This window comes from Eufriesea mexicana, unplaced genomic scaffold (genome assembly GCF_001483705.2).
Source record: "Eufriesea mexicana isolate 0111107269 unplaced genomic scaffold, ASM148370v2 scaffold1358, whole genome shotgun sequence".
Classification (NCBI taxonomy): Eukaryota; Metazoa; Arthropoda; class Insecta; order Hymenoptera; family Apidae; genus Eufriesea; species Eufriesea mexicana.
The window spans coordinates 109491-131576 of record NW_016909491.1 but is presented as its reverse complement, the minus strand read 5'-3'; the positions used below and the strand labels follow the sequence as shown (position 1 = coordinate 131576).

Genomic DNA, 22086 nt, shown 5'->3' with positions numbered 1-22086 from the left:
TCGCACGGTTCCCGCGAACCGCAGTCTCGCGTAAAGCCACGACAGAGAGCGCCACGCGCGGTCATGGAAAAAATGCGATCGGTGTCGCGTGAACCTTGCCGCTTTTCTACGCCTCACGTCCGAAAATTGTCGCACGAGCTGACGCGCGATTTGTCGTATCCACGTGGCTTTCGCAAAAATGAATGAATATGTGCTCGTGTAACGGTGTTCCCGAGATTCGCGATCAACGGTGAACGGTTAACCCTTCGGACCTAACGAAAAATCGCACTCGAGAGATGGAGAGTACTGCTATAATTCCGCGACCATGGAATTTCGAACTTATCGTGCTGACTTTTCGTAAACACGGAACACTCGTGCAACCCGTTAACGATCCGAGCGATACTGTCAATCTAGAAGGTACGGTTCGGTTTATCGTGCAAACCCGTGGATGTGTTAAGGAAAGCAATTTCGCGCAGAAGCGAGACGATAGGTTGTTTCGGTGTCCGGAACCGGAAGTGTCATACTTAACGAGAACGATTTTCATTGGTGTTTTCAACGTGTAAAAAATTAGGCCGTTGATCGATTATTAGAGATATTTTGGAAATGAAACTTGCCTCGAGAAAAATAATCGTGTGTAATTATCGATAATTGGATTTTGTGACGCATCGATCGGGAATTGTTTTGGATCGAATCAAAACACGACTATCTGTTTGCTTCTCCTACGAGGGGACAAAGTTAGTTGCCTTTGTAGAGACTCTGATTTCGGTACGACACGTGATTTTTCAAAGACACGGTCTTAAAATGTTCCGAGAATTGACGAAGATATTGGAAATCGGTGAATAAGGTTGACTCGATGAGATGGACGTTGGTTTGGTGAGAACGGTTCGACAGTCGATATAGAATGAAAGGAAAATTGAACAGCGCGTTTGAACGAACGATGAATTATGGAAAAAAAAAAGGAAGAACAGTTGATTTGGTGAGCATCGATCGTGAATAAAAGTATGTCGCGTAAATAGAAACACAAATACGGTGATCGCAATGTTTACTGTAGACACTTCGTCGTTGGTTTAAGCGAAGAACCAGCGAAGAAAATAGAGAGTTTGGCTGATGGCGGGCGTCCGATTAAGATTGATTATATTCCGATGATGAGAACGTTGAAGGAATTGTGATTTTCTTGAAAATACGATCAGTCGGTTGGAACAAGTCAGCAGGATGGATGCGATCGTGGATCGCACACGTATGCATTTATTAAGAACTTACAGGACGGATGGTGGCAAACAAGCGCACAGTACGTTTCGCATAGTATACCGGAGCATATACCCGTTCCGCATATACGCGTATTCATACACTCTTACACGCGGCCAACGAAGAGACACATACACATCCGTCCACACACTACGATGATAACGAATAGGAAAGAGAAACAGAGGGCCAGCGGACGAGTACGCGTAGTTGTGCGCGTTAACACGAATACTGATAGTAGGCTAGTCACACACTCATACACGCACGACCGTGTAGCAAGCCGAGCACATTCACAAAGGCACATACACACACAGTCGACACACGGTGCAACGAGGAGAGAGAACACTCGTTGTTTACGTTCTAACATCTGAGCCGAAGAAGATATATTGAAAATATCAAGATATGTCCCTCAATGGCAAGGACCTACTGGGATTTCCTTACTCTGCTTGTGACATCCGAAACTTCTCGCATGATTGCCTCGAACGCCGCTCTTTCCTGCGCTTCCTTCTGTTTGTGTAGCGCGATCTTGTCACTGAACTTTCGTGGATTCGCCATGATGGCTCGACACTAGATCTCCCGACACTCGCGAGTATCGTGCACTTACTATCTTGTGCCCTCTACCCCCTCACACGTTTCCTTTTTCACCGATCGCACCAATAAGGGCTCCCTAAATTTCACCACGTTAGAACCCGTAACCTACTGCCTTCTGGATGGCACTGCCGATCACTGATACGCAAGATTATGCGGCGCAGCGCGCCATGCGCATCGCGCAGGAGCCGCTTTTTGCAGGCTTATTGGTTACAGCGATCCCCCACCATTCTATCGCACCCGCAATAAAAAACTGACGACACTTTTCCGGGGTGTTCCAAAAAGCTCGCTCTTTCGTTTGATATTACAATGTACTGCGCTGTGGATAAAACAGATTAACATTCCCATTATATTACTGTATGCTTGCAAATGTAAACCCACGAAAGATTGTTTACTTTTAACTCATTTGTAAATATATCGTTTACAACTTTTGTAATGTTTCCTCCGATACATTAATATGATAAATACGTTTATTTAGCTTTTAGATTTCTTTATCTTTATTTATATTGCGTTAAATGGTAAAAAATGTTGATCCAATTGATCGACAAAATTATTTCCTAATAATTTCCTTCTAACCTTAATTATACCTAATATACCTTTTTTACAACGAGTTTAAGCAAGAAAAATGTTCTTTTCCAGTTATAATATAATTTTCTCATATGTATTAATACGAAAATATTGATCGATCATTTTTATACCAGCTTACGTTTCTGCTACATCGATCGAGAATGAACCGAATCGAATGTATCGTCAATGTTCTACATATATAAGCATACCACTACAGAGTATAATTATTTTACAGTTGTTCCATACATGTTAAATTTGTTATAAATATAAGAAATATATGTATTTAAATATTATTATTAACACGTATTAAGCATTGAAAAATAAAAATGTTATTTTTCTGCACTGCGATATTTGTAATAATAAAAGTTTGAAATGTAAATTTCATAGAAATGACTCGTTTTAATAAAAACACATATATTGAATGTTTACCAGTAAGTGTATATAACGAATTAGTTAATGCACTGAATAAAAATGCAGCTTGGGTAACGTTAGCAAATCATGTAGCTGAAGAACTTCAATATCCAAGGTAAGAAACTGCTTATTTAAGTTTATTTTATTTAAGATATAATTATTAGTTATAGTTATAGAAGAATAAAATATAACTATTAGTTACAATTATTCAGTTTTAATTCTATTTTATAACTATATGTATATATATGTATATATATATATATAGCTCTTTGTGGATGCAATCTTTGGAACAGATCAAACATCCAAACGATTCTCCTGGACAAAAGTTACTTTCCGAATTAAGTATTAAAATGTGTACTGTAGAAATTTTATGTGCATTGTTGAGTGATTGCAAACTTTATAATATTCTCTCTATTATATCTGATCCAGGTATGGTAATATTTATTGTGATTTAATGCACGGTATAATATACATTTAATTCTTCTTAAGTATTTATGATTTTAGAACCTTTGAATATTGTTATACATCCAGGGGATGAGTTCGAATCTAGTATTTTACAAGTACCAATTGGACGTCGTCTTCATCTGTGCTGCAAAGCTATTGGAATGCCACTGCCAAATTACATATGGTATCATGATGATAAACAATTGCAACATCATACCTCTGATAAGCTTGATCTTATTATAAATAGGTATATACTTCTAACCGTTATCTTATTCTAATCGTTATATAGCAAAACTCATTTTATTTTTATTAAAGTGCTTCTCAAGCAGGAAAATATAAATGTAAAGTATCTCAAATGAAACATGATGGAACAGTCATATCAACTTTGATTTCAAAAGCTGTAAATGTACAAATTTTTCCTATGCCTGTTATAATAGAAGAACAACCACAAGCAATTTTGGAAATCAAGGAAGGTGAAAATTTTACAATTTGTTGCAAAGCTAATAGTTATCCAGCACCACGTTATCAATGGTTCCATGATAATACTAAACTAGAAGGAGAAACATCTAATATTTTGCACGTACGGAAACTATTATCTTCCTTTCTATCAGAGTAGTTAATAATGTTCTTTTCATCAAAGTGTTTATAATTGCAGATAAAACAATTTACTTTAAGAAATGAAGGAAAATATTATTGTTATATTTATAATGATATTAGCGAAATCTATACTCAAAGGACACGTGTAATGGTAAAAATACATAATTATTGTGTATTAATACTTTATCGTTGTATCATTGTCCATTAATTAAACTATTCTATAGATGGATCTTCCAAAGTTGAAAGCAGTTGCAAAAATAGCTTTGATTATAGCAAATGGAGATTATGAACACCATGAATGTCTCCTAATGCCTAAAAATGATGCTGCATATATTGGTAATCTACTTAAAGAAATAGGATTCGAAGTAATTTGTCTTATCGATTTGACAATATCACAAATGAAAAATGCAATAAAAATATTCAGCAAAGCTTTAGCAGAAGGTGTATATGGTAAGGTATAAAAAGTGTGAAATAAAAACTAGATTTTTACATAATGTATTTTTCTTTGTTTAGGTTTATTCTATTTTGCTGGTCATGGTTTCAAAATGCAAGAAAGTTACATGCTTGCAACAGATGCCCCAGAAACGTATTTAAGAAAAGATGCAATATGTGAAAGTGAACTATTATCCGCATTTCTTGAGAATGATCCTGAATTATTAATAATTATTTTAGACATGTGTCAAACTTCACCTTCAAAGCAAGTTCTTCGGCATTTTTTATTGCTTTCTTTGTTTCTATTTATCTCTACATTTATAATATATTATATATATATATGCTTATTTCTTTAGAGAATTTAATCCCGAAATATACCATGAAGTGCCAACAGTAAATGAATATAAAAGTAAGAAGAATCTTAGAAATTTAATTCAGGCATATTCTACCTCTAGTTATCGACCCAGTTATGAGAAGATAAACAGCAAATATGGGTTGTACATGACACACCTTAGCAAATATATTACTAAAGACATAACAGTCATAAAATTATTTGAAGAAGTAGGGAAATGTAAGTTGTTAATATCATACATTCGACACACAGCACACACACACACACACACACACACACACGCGCGCGCGCGCGTACGCACACAATATTTCCCGTTTACAAGGTTTATATATTACAATTATTATTTGCAGCCATTGATAGTTGTTTTAAAGGCAAAGAACGTAATCAAATTCCAATGTTTGCTGCGTCTGTTACAAAACCGTTCCGTCTCACTGATGCTATTTACAGAAGTAATTTTATTTGTAATCATCATGTATTCGTAATTAGTAATATTTTAATTATTATTTCAACATAATTTTCTAAATGTTATAGAAAATCATCCTGGTATCATTGATTATTTAAACAAACTCATATCGTGTACAACGGAGGTAATAAACGTAATGTTTAAACAAGCAAATATGTGTAGTAGAGTTACAATATCGCTATTTATAGAACCATATTTAAATTTAATAAAAATCAAAGTACTGGATTTGCCAAACGTAGAAATCAACTTTTTCAATTCCATTCCGCCAAAACGAAATAATTTATTTCAAGATCAACATAGAAAGGAATGTTGGATACACAATCCCCAAATTAATGAGGTACATAGATAATACAAAGATATTTGTGTAATGTGAAAAAATTGAATAATGTACACCATTGAGGGTCATGTGATTTTATGTTATAGGGACCATTGGTGATTTCTGTGTTAAAAAATGGAATTTATATTGGTGCAGCAGAATTAGATATAAAAAATTATATACCTCCTTTATTGAAAATTATAAACACTTAAAAAGCAATATTTGTTTATATTCTTGTTATTGAATTTATAGTACTAAACATGTAAATCAGTATGATTTCATAAATATATTTTTCAAGAGTTTGTATTTTTTAAATATTAACACATATTTCACTTGAAAATAAATGATATTTTTATGAAAATTGTTGCATAAGATCATATTTTTTTATTTACCATGAAACTAATATCTTTTAAACATACTTTAAAATTATACATAGTAATTTATGAACCTTACTATCCATGCCCCAGCTATACCATTTATATACTTCCTTTGAAATACATATATAAACTGTGGATCCCAGGTTATTTGCGTGAAGAAATTTTGTTCCATGGTGATGATTCCTCTTATTCCAATTTTAATAATTGTTTCATCTTTGCCTAAATAAAAATTACAGCATGTAGGAAAAGAAATGAAAATAAAAGATAATATTACACAAGAGTACCTTTAATTCTATTTAATGCTATAAACATTGGACTCAAGTTATAAGGCTTATTAGTTAAGTCTAGAAAGTTTCGCTGATCAGGCGTAAGGCGATCAACTCTATGTTTTAATATTGTTAGAGTTCTTTCTGTTACCATACCATCTAAAACTTCATAGTTTTGAGTACATAAAGCATTAGATATTACTTTAAGTGCCTAAAAAATGTTTTCAATGATACTTATGTTTAATATATAATTTAATGTTTACATGTACGATTATAGATGTGAAGATTATTGATATATATATAAACAAACCTGGTTAACACCTGTTCTAAAATTGAGTAAGCTGATGTCTTTATCAACAACTGCATGCAGAAGGTAAGCTGATTTTATGAAATATAGAAGACTGAGATATTTGGATGGAACATATATTTGCATTAATGGTGGCATGCGAAATGTACTTTCTGGCCTGCTACTTAGTAACCTATGTACATTAAGACTTGCATTTGTTAGGTATGAATATTTGAATTTTGTGCAATCATACGTCGGTTTGGTCTTTGCTTGAGTCGTATGCATGTAATATGTTACAAGTTGACGCACTCGTGTGTCAATTACACATTTTTTCCTTCGAAATAACATTTTTTGGATTGATGGTTCTCCTTTGATACAAAAAATGTATCGCCTTTATGTATATCTAAATTATTATTTTAAATTATACCAGTAATACTACTAATTGGGGTTTAATAAATAAATACCTTTATTTAGCAATATTCTATCGCGTTGTAAATATTTTATTAATAGGTAAATCTAATAAAAAATTTTTCAAAACTATGGTAAATTTTGATAAAGTTAAATTTATAAATTGTATTTACTTTATGCTATATTTAATAAAATTATCTACACCGACTGTATGTAATGTATAAAAGAAATATATCAAAAACATCTCTGAAACTTGGTCATTTTATTTTTCTTATTTTTTATTCGCGTATAATTTGATATAATTTTTTAGTTACCCTAGACATGACAATGGCTCAAATGTTTCGATATTAAATATAAAAAAATAATGGCAATTGTATAAAAGATATTGATTTGCGTACGTTTCAAATTTAAAATTGATTTGTAATATGCTGAGATATTATGAATCAATTTCCATAGAACAAAATGATTAAGATAGGCTATTTGTGAATACACCCATACGATATAACACAAAATGTCTTCACATTTTGCTATCTTGTGGTTACTAGATATTGGTTCAACTTTATGTAATATAAGTTTTCAAAGTTAATGCACGTTATAAACGACTAGACTTTAATTATGCTTTGAAAGATTTTGGAATATAGATATTTTTCAGTTTTAACATAATTGATAATTAGAAGCAATGAAATTTACAGCTACGTTATTTGCTAAAATGAGCAAATGGTCTAATCAATATGCGAACTTACCAGAACGTTATATAAACCGTATTACGGAACGTGTACGTGAATTTGTTTCATTCGTGTCCTTAATGTATTTATCACCTTTTATGTATATTTTGCTTGTATTAAAAAATAATATTTCATTTACAGGTGTATTGGAGACCTCCACCTGACAAGCCACAGTTTCGTAAAGATAGAAGAATCGAAGGGAGGAAAAATTTGTATTTTTCCATTCATCGACCATGGACTAGTACTTTTCAAATTGAAAATTGGGTGCAGAAAGTCCATCGAAATATTCCAATAGAACCTATAAAATATTGGAGTTTCTTTCGTGGTGATCGGGTATGTTGTCTTTGTATGTTACATAAAAAGAAATAACATTAAAACATTTTCTAGGTAGAGATATTATTTGGGCCTGATAAGGGAAAACAGGGAATAGTGTATGATATTATACAGGAGAGAAATTGGGTTATAGTGCAGGGATTAAATACAAAGGCAATAATACGTAACAAGACAAAAGATTTTCCTGGAATTTGTATACGTGTAGAACAACCGTTATTAGTTACGAGCCAAGTTCTATTGGTAGATCCCTTCGATTTGTTAGTATAATAAGTTTTATTTTTCTTCCAGTAGTTATAACTTGTAGGCATATTTATTGTATTTAAGTTTATTTCAGGAAGGGGACTCCTATAGAATGGAGGTATACAGAACAGGGTGAACATGTAAGAGTATCTTGTAGAACAGGCAGAATTATCCCTGTTCCTTTATCAAATCAAGAAACAGTAGATTATAAAGCTCCAGAAGTATATAATGAACAACCTAAAGATACCAGCGTAGACAATGTAAAGGAACTAACATTTGTAGTATGTACAATTCGATGCTAAACGAAATTATGTCATTAACATAATAGACAATTAATGTTATTCATTTTTGTTGATCTATAGGCAGAGATGAAAACGTTTGAAATGGATATTATGGACACAATGGGTATCGAAGAGGATCGTGTGCCAAAGAAATATTATTGGTATTAATTTTGTTTTAACTCTTTCATTATATACATAAAATTAAACTTAAAAGTAAATTGCATTTTTAAATTTGTATACTGAAAATTTCTTCGAATTCGATTAACAGCAAACTGTTAATAACAAAGTTTGAAAAACAATTATGTAATTTTGATTATACTGTTAAAATAAGATTAGATAGTCATATTTTTTCTTCATGAAATACGATGGCAAAAAATGAATGAAATACTTGATATATATTTGTTCTTCAGCTTTTGCAGTATTAACATTTATTAGGGAATTCATGGAGAACAAGCCGCTTTTATTAATGCTTATTATTTTTATATCAACACACATACATATCACAGCATGATTTTTAATAAACGCGAACCTAGAAACAAATGTCAGTCTACATTTAAATACTTTAATGATGCATTATATTAACATTTCTTTCTTTATATTATATATGTTATATTCCTAGAACAGTTGCATTTCGAATTTTTGCACGCAGTTTTTATATACAAATACTTGTTCTTCGTTTATTTCATAACATTGCATTAAAGAAAATCGTAAGAGGAGTGCGTGTTTATATGCACGTTGTTCCTAGTTCGAGCTTACAATACAGATTAATAGTAGATGGTTAGAAAGGAACGCCTTCCTTTAGAGTAATGAAATGTATGCAAATAAATGTCACACATTGTATTTGATGGTACTAGAATAAGAAAAAAAGAAAAGAAAAGAAAAGAAAAGAAAAGAAAAAATCTCTCTCTGTAGACCGAGATTTTCAAATAATTATTTAACAATATTGTCTCGATATACATATAAGCACAATATGTGAATCCTAAGTAGCATTTCAACGAAATATTCGTTATCTTTTAAAAGTAAGAAAAGATAAACTAAGTACCCGCGATAGAATGTAATTTCGAAGACGAAATATAATTATCAAGAGATCGTCGAAGCGACACGCATTGCATCGTTCGAATTCAATACGAAAATTGTATGCTATGGAGCCATTGCACTTCTCACATTCGAAGTTCGTTGTATGATAATAATATTGCATTTATATCGTCGTCAGGTTCGTTGGACACGTTTAGTTTAACTGACTATCATTCACGATGATTTGATGGCAGGGTGCCTGACTAGGAGGTTTACTTCGCCATCGTGTAGTTTCTTCATGAGGGACCACGCTTCGATTCTTGACATGCGTGTCACATCGTATCCGTTCACTTCTAATAATTGGTCCCCTGCCTTTAAGGCACCTGTTTTCTCAGCAGCACCTCCTACATCGAAACACCATTATTATACACGTATAGATGAGATCGGAAGCTTGCACGCGCAAAAGAAAATTATTCTACAATACGAAACATACCGGTAAATATCTTTTTGATCAGCAACGGTCTGTCTCCAAGGGGACTATCTCTGCCTCCTTCGAGGCTGAATCCCAAACCAGTTCCATCCTTGTAAACTGCTACGACGGACGGTGGACCCCACGCAGTGTCCTCGGCAACGTCGTTCGTCTCGAATCCTTAGAAAGAACAGGAAAAGCCATACAGGTTACTACGAATAAACACACTCCCCTGATCGCACTTGTACCTCGACGAAGCTATCATCTCAGCCCGAATTACCTTCGATAATAGTTTCGACGCTTGCTGTCCGTGACTTCAATTTACAACCCTCCTCCGTCCTCGATCGAGAGACAACCAAAACAACCTCCGATCTTGGTTGCTTCAGCACCGCTATGCTTTCCCTGTGTGTCAGACCTTGCGTGCTCCTGCCGTTTATGCTCAGAATTCTGTCTCCTCTTTGTACACGACCATCCTTGTCGGCAATAGAATGGGCTAATACTCGATGGATGCTGATTTCCTTGATCTCGCAGTCCGCTCCGCCGGCTAGAGTGATCCCAACGCTACCAGAAGGATTCTCCTTGTGAAGCAGCACGACGATCACGTCGTGAGCACCTCGAGTCTCTTCTAGACTCGCCTCTTCCACCAATTGCGCCAGTTCCTGTTGCGAGATCAAACTGGTACTACTGGCCAATGAACTGATACTCCCAAATTGCTCGCTGCAACATCTGTCCGTGTCCACGTCCGTTCCAACTGGGGACACATTTTCATCCACGCTGCTGTCTAGACTGGGAAACCGGTTATGAGCAATTCCGACCGACTGATGTGAACCGGTGGAACAGTTCACTTCCAGGGCCTTTTTCATGTCCGTCACACTGGAGCTCCTTCGACCAAGATTCCTCGTGGTCGGAATCTTGGACAGCAACGATTTCGACTTGTCAGTCTCCGTCATTTCGTCCCCGCTGCTATCGGCTAGCCTCGACTTTCCCAAGCTCGCCATCTTGGAGAACGGCTTATCCTCGTTCCAGTACTCGTTCAACGTCGTCGAGCTCCTCCTCGCGTATCGATTGTCCCTGGTCTCCCACAGAGGTCTGCTCTGCATGCCAGACAGACCACTGTTCTTCTCCGTTCTCGTTTCGTTGTTCTGAATTCGCGATATCTTCGAGTCAGCCTTGGCGCTCAGGATATCTTCCAGGCTCATCTGACTCTTGGACCGACCGAAGCTTCCGGCATCCACGTGTATCGCTGATCTAGATCTGCTCTTGGTCGTGAGGATCGTCAGAAGATCGTTCTGATCCTCGGCATACTTTTTCGGAGGTATGGCTGGAGCAGAGCGTTGCTTCGAGATCCGCAACAGTTCAGACTCGTTTTCGTTCGATTGCTTTCGCCTATTGCTCGATGACAGCTCGATCGAGCAACCGATTTGTTGCTCCTCCATTAGACCAGACTTGTTATTCTTCAGATTGCTCTCCAGGGAAGCAGCATCGACGTCAGCCGATTTCTTCTCCATCTTGTTGGCCGTCTTCTCTTCGACCGACTTGACCAGAGCTTTCGCCTCGGTGCGAACCCACATTTTCAAGTCGTTGGATGGTTCCATCGCCTCGAATTTCGACGGCCTGACGGTCGAGGACGTTACGCTTCTCTTCGCGGGTAACTTGGACTCTTCGGGCTCCTTATGGAAGGAGTCGTCTTCCCCGAACGAGTCTGTCACCTCGATGTAAGCGATCTTCACGTCCTGGGCGTTCGACACGGAGTCCTTGACGCGATTCTTCTGGTACGGGTCCTCGCCGTTCTCAGCGATCGTCGATCGGCTGTCGTCGTCGGCAAATTTCCTCTGGATCAACGGCGATCCATTCAGGTCCCTGCCGCTGCGACATCTGGCGCTGGCCAGGATATTCTTGCGATTGATGGCCTCCACGCTCTGCGGTTTCAATACCCTCCTGGACAGAGACTCTGCGCTTGCCTGAGAACCGGAAGTGAGGGTGGAGGAGGTGCTGCAATTGGTATCGGTGCTGTTGGATCGTTTCAGCTGCCTCTGAGGTATCTGCGAACTCCTGGCACTCGGTTCTGCCGTCGGAGATCTGAGACCCGAGCTGCTACTGCTCGATGAAGATCTCTCGGAGATGAACGCTCTGTCGCTCATTACGTTCGACCTGGTACCGTACTCCATGCTCGATTCCCTGGAGTAGGTTCTAGTCGGGCTGTCCATGATGAGAGATCGCCGTTGATAGTTGGCCTCGGTCGACACGTAGGATCTCTCCGACGAAACCGTGGATCGTTCCGAGGGGACCGGCGACATGGGTGGGCTGAAGCCTCGGGAGATGCTGCTCTGCGAGCTGCTCACCGCGGAATCGTTGTCCGAATCGTCGTAGTCCATCCTGGTCTTTCTCTGCATCGTTTTCGGTCTGCTGCGCAGTCCCTCCGGTGAGCAGCTAGCCGTGGACGCGTACTCGAAGCTGTAGTCGCTTCTCGTCGGACTGCAGATACTCTCCAAACTTTTCGGGGGTTCGGAGAAGGTCGGCGTAGAGGAGGTGGTCGACGTGACCGAGGGACTCTTTATTCCGCTGTTTATGGGCGAATTGGTCGACGACGTGCCGTACACCGCGAGACTCTTTCTCTTGAAAGCCGGCGAGTACTTGGCGTTGATCTGTGGCGTTGACATCTTGAAGGAAGTGGTGGCTTTCAGAGGTACGCTGGCTGTGCTCGCGTTGCTCGCCAGGGAACTCTGCGAGCCCCATTTGTCCTGAATGTTCGCCTTGGTTATCTGCGCAGAGTGGAAGAAACGTTTCCGTTAAGGGGTTACAACGCAGAGAAACAATAGTCAGTGGAAACGGTGGAGAAATTGTATAGATATTCATTAAACGGGCAAACGGTTAGAACTGGCCTGTCTGTTTGGGGCCACGCGGGTCACAAGGCGTCTTTTCTAGAAAACGGAAGACAAAAGACAAAACGCAGAGAGAGGGATCGTCCCCAGATGGCTAGGATGTAGAGTTTATTTTAGTATTTAGCTTTTAGTTTTTACCACAGTCTCGATCCGTTTATCGATAACGTTTATCCGCGAGATCGACGCGGCGAGAAAATGACGAGTAACGAGAGAAAGGTTACCTGGTGCAGCAATATCGAATCCCTCGACTTGATTTCCGGTAGATCGACGATGGGCGTGTCGATAGGTATGGTTTCCTTCTCGGGAATGACCAATCCTCTGAGCTTCGATATCGATCTCTTCCTCTGTTCGATCAGTTGATTCAAGCTGTTCCTTCTGATGTCCTCGTTGGGCCTCTTGAACGTGGACGCTAACGAGTTGGTCCTGGTGATTTGCGAGGGTATCGATAGTTCGCTGGTCGCGATGGTTCGATCCTGACAGTAGGGCGTGGAACCGCAGAAGCTCGTTGCGCGAGACAGTATCGACGACACGATAGGCTTTATCGCGACGCTCGGTGAATTTTGACTCGACGCTGTCAAGGAGTAACTCTTGACCGAGGATTTAGGTACGGAGGACGTTTCGAAGGAGTTTATCAGCGACGACGTGGTGGACGCGATCGGTTTCTGTGGCACGATCGGGAACACCTTGGAAGCGTAGATGCTGGGCGAGGTGAAGGACGGACTCTGCGTTACACTAGGTGATCGTTGCCTATTGTACTTCTTCCCGGGATCCTGACTAACGTTTCTCCCCGAGTCCGTCAAGTCGAAAGAACTCTGGGTTCTGTCGGCGAAGAAGGAGGTCCTCTCCTTCTGTCCGCAGCTCTTCTCGTCGCTGCACACGTCCTCCGTGGACTTGTACTTGGACAGTCTGCGGCCGTTGTTGGTGGCAGCCGCGACCACCATGGAGTTGGGAAAGAGCGGGCCGTCCAAACTGCTCTGCGAGGAGAACATGGCTATTTTATCCCTGACGGATCTCTCGGACTTGTCGTCCTGCCTCCATAGCTCTCCGTTCAACGAGAACTTGCGCTGCGTCGGCTCCAAGATCGGCAAGTTCCTCGCGTACGTCGGGGTGGCGATGATCTCCAACTTGGGTGGGCCTAAAACGGGAACGAAACGTTTTATAATATCGGCGGAAGCGAAGGGGACGCTAACGAGACACGGAAGGAAGGTTTACCCGTGAGTGGGAGCGGTGGAGGCGTGTCCGAGGCGTCCTTCTCGCCATGGTCCTGGGCCTCCTCGATCACCGGCGCGTCTTTGTGATAGTATCCCGTGATCTCGATCTTCTTCTCCGATACCAGAACGTTCCCGTCACCTTGATTCCCGTAGCTGGAGTAGTTGGTCACGGACGAAGCCTTTTTAACAAAGTCGTCCGAGATGTACGGCTTTGGGTCGTCCGGCACGCGGGCCTCGCGGGCCAGCGCGTTGCTCATATCTTGACAAACGTTCTCGACGCTCATCTTGCCGTTTATCTCGATGCTCGGTAGTTCGATCTTGCTCACCTCCTGGCAGACGTTCTCCACGTTGGCCAGCCCGGTGATCCTGCCGTTGTCCGGCAGGATGATGCCAGTGGCCGCGACCACGTTGCCCTCGAGCAACTTGAAGCCCTCGTTACCCATGAACGAATCGTTCTCGTTGCAAACGAGCCGACCGTTCGATATCATCGTCGACGTCCTCGCCGTCGCGGTGCTCGTCGTCACGAAACGGTACTGCTGGCTGTTGCCACCGAACTCTTGGTAGGCTGCTGGAAACTCGTCCCCGTCCGGGGGCAGGCGTTGACCGCCTCCGCAGTTGTCCATCCTACCATTTACCGTCTCTAAAATCACACGCGTCGCAGTGTTGGTTATCGTCGGCGTTCTTCGCGGTGCTCGTGAATCGTTTAAAACAATCCCGTTCTCCGCTCCAACTTTTGGACCCCCGCGCTCCGAGTTTCCGCTTTCGAGTCACGTCCAACGCGTTCCCGCGGATCTCTGATCCTTCGCCGGACGTTTTACTCGGACGGAAGGCAGTCGTCGTACCCGTGCTAGTAAAACGTCCGTCGAAGGACACGATCGGCAGTCTCCGGTTCGCGTTAATAACAGCCGCGAAACCGCGAATCTTCCGTTCTCGTCGCGCGATCCTTCACGCACATACGCTCGCGGCTTGCGCAACCTAATCGTCTCGTCGGGCCTCTCCGTCGCGATTAGAAGACGCGTCGAGGGTCCGAGGACGAAAAGCTTTCGGGCCGGATCGCGGCAAAGTATAAAGTGCGTAAAAGTTCGTATTATCGAAGCCGAACGGTTCACGCTCTCGTGCACTCGACGAGGAGATCGATGCCGCAACGCGTCGCTCTTTCGATCCACACGCGTCGTTGCCCCCGCGATCTCGCGAACGGGAACGTTGATCCGTTGGAGCAGTTGGAATATGCGAAATTCCAGCCTCGCGGCAGCGCTGGTGGGAGAAGCGGAGGAATGTTTAACAAAATGCAGCCACCAGTCGCGATAAGATTCGAGAACGTTTGACCAGCGTGAAACCGACCTCGGCTATTTTTCCAAACATCCAGTGCCGTTTATCACCGATCCAGACCCGTGCACGCCGTGTCGGCAATTTTAATCTACGCAATTGAGATATTTCCATGCAGCCAGCCGTATCTGTACCAACGCGCTGTTACGATCCGCGTTCGAGACCGCGTTTAGACTTTTGACTCGCTGCTCCGTTCCCGTCGCGAAGGTCGACCGATACCAGGATCCCGGAAGCCGCGTCGCTCCCCATTCGAGCAACCCCACGGAACACCGGGTGTCAACATCCGATGATCCGGCTTTCGAAGATAACGCGGACTCGCGTGGATCGAGCTCGCGGTGTCACGAGCGCGACGCGTTTCGGCTCTGCCGATGGAAGCTCGACGGGACCTCGAAAGCCAAGGACGACGCGGAGTACTCGTGGCCCGGCGGCAAAGGAGGCTAAGAGTGCTGGATATTTTAGCGGTTTACGCAATCGCGTTACTTTCACGCGCGACGTGGATGGTTGGCAGCGGTCGGAGCGCAGCGAGCCGGTGTTCCATAAGGGAATCGCGTGCACGGACGTGTCCCGAGCAGATCCGCGGTTTCCTCTTAGGCTGGATCGTTGGACTGGATCGCTCGAATCCAAGGATTTCTACATTCTAACGCGCGCACCCACTGATAAACCGCGCGCTCTCGCGTTATCTGCGCTCGAGCGGTCGGGCGTGTCACGGTTGGTCGCTCGGATTCAGCGGGAAATATCGACGAGGAGAGAGAGAGAGAGAGAGATCTCGGAGCTTTTCGCTGGAACCGCGAGGTCGCGGTGCACTCGGTTCGCGGGAAAACGGGGGTGGCTGATTAGCGGGACACGGGAACCGGAAACGAGGGAACAGACGGGGGACGAACGAGAGGAAAGTGGAGGTTTCACGGGCGGATCGAGCTCGCGTGCCGAGTTTCCTCGCGGCAGGCTATTGCTCGCCGCTAATAAACCGCTCGCCGCTAACTTCTGATTAACATTCCCGGCCGGTTGCCGTTCGATGAAGCTAATCGCCGATACACGTGCAACCGGCCGGTGCTGCTCGCGCGGCTCCTTCGATATCGCGATACGATGCACCACGTGCCATCCGGAAATTCCATTCACTGGCAGAGCGTTGGCAAGCGCATTATGCAATTCGTAGACGAAACGCGCCTACGAGTATCCTGTCTCTGGCAGCCGTGTTCCGCTCGTTTAACGGGAATGGAACTCGGAGTATCTCGATCTCGGTTGGTCGATCGTCGAAATTTATAACGGAGATATTTACACGCGCGTTTATCCGTCGGGCCGATCCGTACAGGTTTCCGTTAAGCTCGGCGCAGGTCGGTGACGTTTTAATTCGACCCCCGGAGTTTCGCATTCCAGCGAGTTCTCGGGCGAGCAACAGACACTTGTCGACCACGAGGCGACCCGGTCCGCGTTTACGTGCAACGAACGCGCACGCTCCGCTCGGTATCCCCCGATATCGGTACAAATATGGCGCGATCGCTGGGACACATACGCGTTGCATCGGGCCGCGTCTTTGCGCCACGCGAACGGGCCCTCTCAGCCCCGTCCAGTCCACGTTTCACCGGCAATTTTAATCCACCGTCGTCCGAGCGTCAGCTGCCATTATTCGCCGGTCATCCCGACTCCATTTCCAACTCGTCTAACTCCCTAACTGTCTCCGGCAAATTCTAGCGCGTCGCTCGAATCCACGGATCGCCGGTAGAATGCACGCGCATTCTGCGCGGCCAAGTTCATTCGCCTCGCATGATCACCGGGTACAACATCCGCGAATTCGACACACCGAATTTCCTTCTGCTCCGCGTCTCCGGTCGAACCGGAGTCTTGGTCGCTATCCCATGGTTATGCCACGGTTATCCTACGGCTCGTGGACGAATCGTTATGGCAAGTACTGACCTCGACTCGGTACGAGAATCGGGCTTCCGGCAGGAAGCTTCCAGCGTCAGGCTTCTCCTCGGCTGACATAACTCCTTGCACCGGGGGAATTCTCGCTGTAACGCGACGGAGCGAACTAACTAGCGCCGCGAGCGGGACCTACGCGAACTTTGGCCCGGCGCGCGGCTAGCTATCCGAAAAGTAACCGAGAAGAATGCGGACAGAAACGGGGGTCAGTGGAATCTGGGGGAGCGATTCGGAGAAAAAGCGAGGCGACTTGGAACGGAGCAAGGGGCGAAAGGGGCAGGGAGAGTGGACTCGTTCTTGCTGGTAAGAAGGCTCTCGTAAGACTGGACGACATTGCTCGTCGAGGCCAGCTTCCGTGGTTAGCACCGACATCAAGCGTTATGCGTTCGCGCGGAGAAGGGATAAAGCGGTGGCCACGGCGACGTGTCGCGGCCACGTTTTCGGTCCCCGGCCAGAGATCGCTGCTCCTAGATCCGCGCCGCTTACGAAATATCTTTCCCGTGAACTTACCACGGATCTACCGGAGGACCAGGCCGAGGAAGTGGGTTAACGGCTGTTTTACGACCGATCCGCCGGGATACAGCGGTTCGGAATTAGCATCGGGCACCGGGATAGTAGGTGCTCGGGAAACTGTGAGAACTCGAGAGTCGGGGAATCTTTTTCTTTCCCATTACTTTCCCGTTCTTTGTCTCGCATCGCGATCGCTCGCGGTCTCCATTTTCGATGCATCGTCTGCATTCCAGTCGCTCATCGACGTGGCGCTTTTGCGCGGTAAGCGACATCGAGTGATTCCGCGAAACCCGAGTCGATATAAACGCGCGTAATTTTCCGTCGCGTTCAACGGAGAATTATTCTTTCGGGAAATGTCAGTGGGAAAATTAGCAGTCGAGTCAGAGTGCGAGCAACATACTTACGCGGGATAGTCTCGGTGTCCCTGTCGCGTCATCCGGAGACGAGCGCACTCGTGGTCGTTGGAATAACTCGCGGCAGGAGATGGAGGTGAGAAAAACGGCTGCACGATGCCAAGGTTAAGAACTATTAATCGCGGAGTGACGCGCGCTATCGACGGACACGTTCCGTGCTGATTAATCTCCGAGGCGTGTGTCAACCGCGCGAAGCGAGTGAGTCAAGTCGCGCGACTTCTACGCAGCTCGGAGCGGAGCGGAGCGAGCCAGGTCCGAGCGGGTGGTGCGTGCCGTTGGACACGAGCAGGAAGCACTAGCCGTTCCGTTACCGCGTCCACTTAATATCCACGGATCGATCTTATCGCACCGATCGCCAGGTACTTACGATAGGATATCTAGGCAGTGTTTATGTACCGAATCTTCGATACGGCATTCAACCGCGTCGCGATAGTTCAAATTCTACCTGTTCGATAGATTATTGCCAATTACGCTCGGACCTATGCTCCGCTCGATTTTCAATTTCGCGGATAAGAGATCGCGAGTATCGCGGGTTCGAGTAAGAAGAAGCTCTGTTTCGTCGGCAGTCGCGGTTACACCGATCGAGACCGTAAATTACGTCACTCTGCCGGCCGATCCCCCGGTCGCGAAATTGCGTTTGTCGCAACGCGTCGGCCATATTTTCTTACCAAAATGGCGCGCTTCGAGCAAAGGCGAGAGTCGGAGGCTAAGACCGGCTCGTCCTTGAGAGATCCGAATCGCGTCTCGCGTCATCGTGTATCGAAAGTGTGGAACCTTGTACCCAGATTGTTAATTGTTATTTTTATCTTGCGCAATCACGTCCCTTTGTCGCGTCGATCCGCGTCACCGTCGTGGAATGATCGATCGTTTTCGTGGCGACCGCGACACGCTCTCGCAGCGTCGCGAGAGCACCTTGGCTTTTTCGGTCCATCGTGTCCCATTGTCGTTCCGTCGTCCTCGCGTGTTGCGCACGAGGGTACGACGGTGGCCGGGCAGTTCGGTGAAGCGAGCGATTCGCTACCGATCGATAAGACTCGGCCATTTTCTATTTTCGAAACGCGGACGAGTCGCGCGGGTTTGCTCGAAAAGCGATAAACGACGGGGGATCCGGAGCGGAGTGTTTGCTCGGTACATAGGAGGATATTTTAATTTGCGCGGAAAGAGCGATCGTTAAAAGGCTGCGCGCGAGCACGCTGGCGCGAGCGGATACCGGCTGGTAGGCAGCAGCGTGGAAGGAGCCAGTCGTGTCCTTAATTGCGCAACCATTTCGACCCATTATCCGGCCTCTGGCCGGTGATTTGTACATCGAAAAACCCGATTGTCTTCTCCGGATAGTTAGGCCTAGAAAAGTAGGACGCAACTTAATACGTCGAACCGCGTTGAAGGGTTAATATCACGTTGCAGATCCGAGAGTGACCTCGGCCACGTCTGCGCGCGAGTTTCGCCCGTTGCTCGCTAAACCGACCCGCTTATACCGGTTATCCAGCGAAATTTCCATCGAGCCGATCGCCGACGAAAGAAACGATCTGACGCGAGAGGACGCGATCGAAAGGAGCCCGAGAGAAGAAGCCGATGGAGACAACGATCGGCCCGTTTTCCATCCGCGTCTGTTCCGCGAATCGATCGACCACGACTCGCAAGAAGCGCGGACGAAAGCTCGTTTGGACCGATTCGCGGGCAATTGGTCGCGCAAACGCACCGCCGATGTCCCGTTCGATCGGCCAGCCAAGCGATTGTTCGACGAGGGAGGCCGGTTGCCGGTAAGCCGCGTTGCGAAATCGCTTTTTGCCTAGCCGATCTCACACTCTGATTCACGCGTTACATCACGAATCGCGCACCGTCTACCCGGCTTTTCCCGCAGAGTTTAACGGGCAAGCACACGCGGTGTCGCGACCGCGAGCGGCAAAAGAACGCTTCAAAAGAAGAGGGATCGCGTTACTCTCGGCCTCTCGCAGTCAATCGGCCATTCGTTCCATTTCCGCTTCTTCTTCACCGGCCGGAGATGGAGCATTTCCTTGGCGCGTTTCATTTTATGACACCTCCGAGACCACCTGCGCAGACGGAGCTTCGGCGAAATTCTTCGCGCCGTCCAGCGAGTTTTCTGCTAAATTTACTTTCCATTGGTATCGCGGCCTTTGAACGTGGCTCGCTTTCCGATCGTTTCAGACCACACGCCGGGTAACCGGATCCTCTTCGCGACCGTTCGCCAACCCGTTTCGATCCGGCAGCAGCTGTCGCAATTTTCCTCGAAAATTCGCCAGAATTTCGCGGCAATTCCGCAGCAATTTCACCGCGACTTTCCCCGGGGAAGCTCTCGAGATCGATCACTGCTACCGTGTCGTCGCTATCGAACGTGGCCGCGATACCGCGGTACATTTCGACCCTCGATTTCGGGATTAATACGCGAGGAGAACAATGGCTGACCGGGTTACACGCGTAATTAACGGCGATTCGGTGACGAACGGCAAAGGTTGATTTCGTGGCAGTGATCATGGGCCAGTCACCGGTGCTGCCCCCTTTCTACACGCCCAGCGGCCGATCTCGCGATCGCGCGGTTCCCACATTATTTCCCTCGGCGAGCGTTGACACGCGGGTCAAAGGGCGAACGAGAATCGACCTTTCGCAACGTGGAATATTTCGGGACCGAACGAGCCGCGTCCCGATCCGACCTGAGCGCGTATTCCCCAGGCGTCCGACTGCTTTATCGACGCGCCGGCTAGGCCGCGAATATTCCATAGCCAGAAATGAGATTCCAGAATGCGGAAACATTGGCAGCGAAGCCGGCGACGCGACGCGTACGTGCCTCGATACGCCGATGACGCGACTCCGACGTGGGAGCGGCTCGCGAAACTGGTAGGAAACGAATCACACCTCGAGAATCTTGTCCAATTAGTTTTTCTCCCGCGAAATTGGTGCGTCGGTGATAGCCTGGAGGAGAAGAAGAAACACCCCGACCGCGGGGAGTAATGCCCCCGTCGCGGAGCTTGCGTGCCTCGATATCGATTCGACGAGCTTCGATAGTCCCTGCGCCTTTTTATTCCCGCCGCTCGCAAGCGTACGCGCTTCCTGGTTTCTTTCAACCTCCGATCGGGCCGCCTCGTTTTTCCAAACGATCTATACGCGGAAGCGCCGCATCTCGCGATCCTCGACCACCATTCTCGGAACCCAACATCTCTCTCGCTCTCGTTTTCCAGGAAAATTCGCGCCATTACGCGCGAGAGATTGTTGCGTCTACGCGGCGATATCGAGCGGAGAGACGGGAACCATCGGAGGATTTATTTTCAGTGGCGACGCAACGCTTTATCAGGCCGATTCGACGACGGTGACGTCGAACGTGCCACACGGGTCTTCCTTTATCTCGCTTAAATTAACAATACCCCCTTATCTGCGTGTTTTTCTCCGCTTCACCCGTGGCGAATCGGCCAGCCGGATAACGGGCGAAGGCTGGAAAACGCGCGATGACTAACGAGCATAGTGGACGATGATCGAGGTGTCAGAGATCAACGCTCCGTTTCGAGTTCCTCGTGCAGCGGCACATCGCGAGGAACGCCGCGGTGAGAAGAGTATCGGGGCGCTTGGGTCGAGTGGTCGATCCTCGCGGAGGAACTGCGCGGGTCGCGGAACGAAATCTCGGATGGGGAGAGAGAGAGAGAGAGAGAGAGAGAGATAGAAAGAGAGAGAGGTATGCTTGGAATGAGAATCGTGACTCCGACATCTAGAAGATAGTGGTCGGGGCGCGTTGTTCGTTTTCGTCCCGGGACGCCGACACGAGGCGTTCATTACCGGTGCCGAACGAGTTCGTGACACGTCACGAGTATCTCAATGTGAAGTTCGCAGGCACGATCGAGGGCGAATTCTTGCGGACTTTCACCGGGCCCCGAAGGACGGGCCATCGCTGGTCGTAAACCGGCGAGCGTTCGCGGCTTAGCACCATTGTTGCGGCAACCCGGAATGATCCTCGGTCACGCCGCGTCCACCTTCGGAAAAATCGATTTCCTAAGCCTTGCCTGGTAATAAACCGGGAGAAGCGGTTCCGA

The 22086-nt window shown here is 45.5% G+C and overlaps 5 protein-coding genes across 5 annotated transcripts in view; 2 read left to right on the top strand and 3 right to left on the bottom strand.

Annotated features, from left to right (window-relative positions):
* Positions 1–2037, bottom strand: part of LOC108548027 (CREB-regulated transcription coactivator 1) — a 44419-nt gene extending 42382 nt beyond the window's left edge. The window contains exon 1 of the mRNA XM_017900793.1: positions 1663–2037. Within this exon, the coding sequence (XP_017756282.1) occupies positions 1663–1776 (114 nt within the window). The 5' untranslated portion in view covers positions 1777–2037. The remainder of the gene's footprint in view (positions 1–1662) is intronic.
* Positions 2038–2765: 728 nt separating this feature from the next.
* LOC108548080 (mucosa-associated lymphoid tissue lymphoma translocation protein 1-like) lies at positions 2766–5603 on the top strand. The gene is made up of 11 exons (XM_017900853.1): positions 2766–2902; positions 3053–3216; positions 3292–3478; positions 3547–3811; positions 3887–3979; positions 4053–4278; positions 4342–4525; positions 4617–4831; positions 4963–5061; positions 5144–5412; positions 5499–5603. Exons 1-11 carry the CDS (start codon positions 2766–2768, stop codon positions 5601–5603), a joined length of 1944 nt encoding a protein of 647 aa, XP_017756342.1.
* Positions 5604–5817: 214 nt separating this feature from the next.
* Positions 5818–6744, bottom strand: LOC108548026 (uncharacterized). The gene is made up of 3 exons (XM_017900792.1): positions 6345–6744; positions 6053–6245; positions 5818–5987 (listed from the first exon to the last, which is right to left on the bottom strand). Exons 1-3 carry the CDS (start codon positions 6666–6668, stop codon positions 5818–5820), a joined length of 687 nt encoding a protein of 228 aa, XP_017756281.1. The 5' UTR covers positions 6669–6744.
* Positions 6745–7281: 537 nt separating this feature from the next.
* On the top strand, positions 7282–8482 carry LOC108548086 (probable 39S ribosomal protein L24, mitochondrial). Its single transcript, XM_017900859.1, has 5 exons — positions 7282–7503; positions 7595–7786; positions 7841–8043; positions 8121–8307; positions 8389–8482. The coding sequence occupies exons 1-5, from the start codon at positions 7408–7410 to the stop codon at positions 8473–8475; spliced, it is 765 nt and encodes a 254-aa protein (XP_017756348.1). The 5' UTR covers positions 7282–7407; the 3' UTR covers positions 8476–8482.
* Positions 8483–9354: 872 nt separating this feature from the next.
* The window catches only part of LOC108548111 (serine-rich adhesin for platelets), a 39274-nt gene continuing 26542 nt past the window's right edge, over positions 9355–22086 (bottom strand). The window contains exons 7-11 of the mRNA XM_017900899.1: positions 13885–14523; positions 12894–13807; positions 10071–12552; positions 9815–9970; positions 9355–9725 (exon numbers count right to left, since the gene is read on the bottom strand). Of these exons, the coding sequence (XP_017756388.1) occupies positions 9556–9725; positions 9815–9970; positions 10071–12552; positions 12894–13807; positions 13885–14523 (4361 nt within the window). The 3' untranslated portion in view covers positions 9355–9555. The remainder of the gene's footprint in view (positions 9726–9814; positions 9971–10070; positions 12553–12893; positions 13808–13884; positions 14524–22086) is intronic.

Excerpts from the sequence above, each read along its gene's own strand:
- LOC108548080 (XM_017900853.1), top strand. The coding sequence starts at position 2,766 with ATGACTCGTTTTAATAAAAACACATATATTGAATGTTTACCAGTAAGT. Across the intron at positions 3,812-3,886 it reads AAACATCTAATATTTTGCAC|ATAAAACAATTTACTTTAAG; the intron begins GTACGGAAACTA and ends TTATAATTGCAG. Across the intron at positions 4,832-4,962 it reads ATTTGAAGAAGTAGGGAAAT|CCATTGATAGTTGTTTTAAA; the intron begins GTAAGTTGTTAA and ends TATTATTTGCAG.
- LOC108548026 (XM_017900792.1), bottom strand. The coding sequence starts at position 6,668 with ATGTTATTTCGAAGGAAAAAATGTGTAATTGACACACGAGTGCGTCAA. Across the intron at positions 6,246-6,344 it reads TTAGAACAGGTGTTAACCAG|GCACTTAAAGTAATATCTAA; the intron begins GTTTGTTTATAT and ends AACATTTTTTAG. Across the intron at positions 5,988-6,052 it reads AGCATTAAATAGAATTAAAG|GCAAAGATGAAACAATTATT; the intron begins GTACTCTTGTGT and ends ATTTTTATTTAG.
- LOC108548086 (XM_017900859.1), top strand. The coding sequence starts at position 7,408 with ATGAAATTTACAGCTACGTTATTTGCTAAAATGAGCAAATGGTCTAAT. Across the intron at positions 7,504-7,594 it reads TAAACCGTATTACGGAACGT|GTGTATTGGAGACCTCCACC; the intron begins GTACGTGAATTT and ends TTTCATTTACAG. Across the intron at positions 8,044-8,120 it reads TTGGTAGATCCCTTCGATTT|GAAGGGGACTCCTATAGAAT; the intron begins GTTAGTATAATA and ends AGTTTATTTCAG.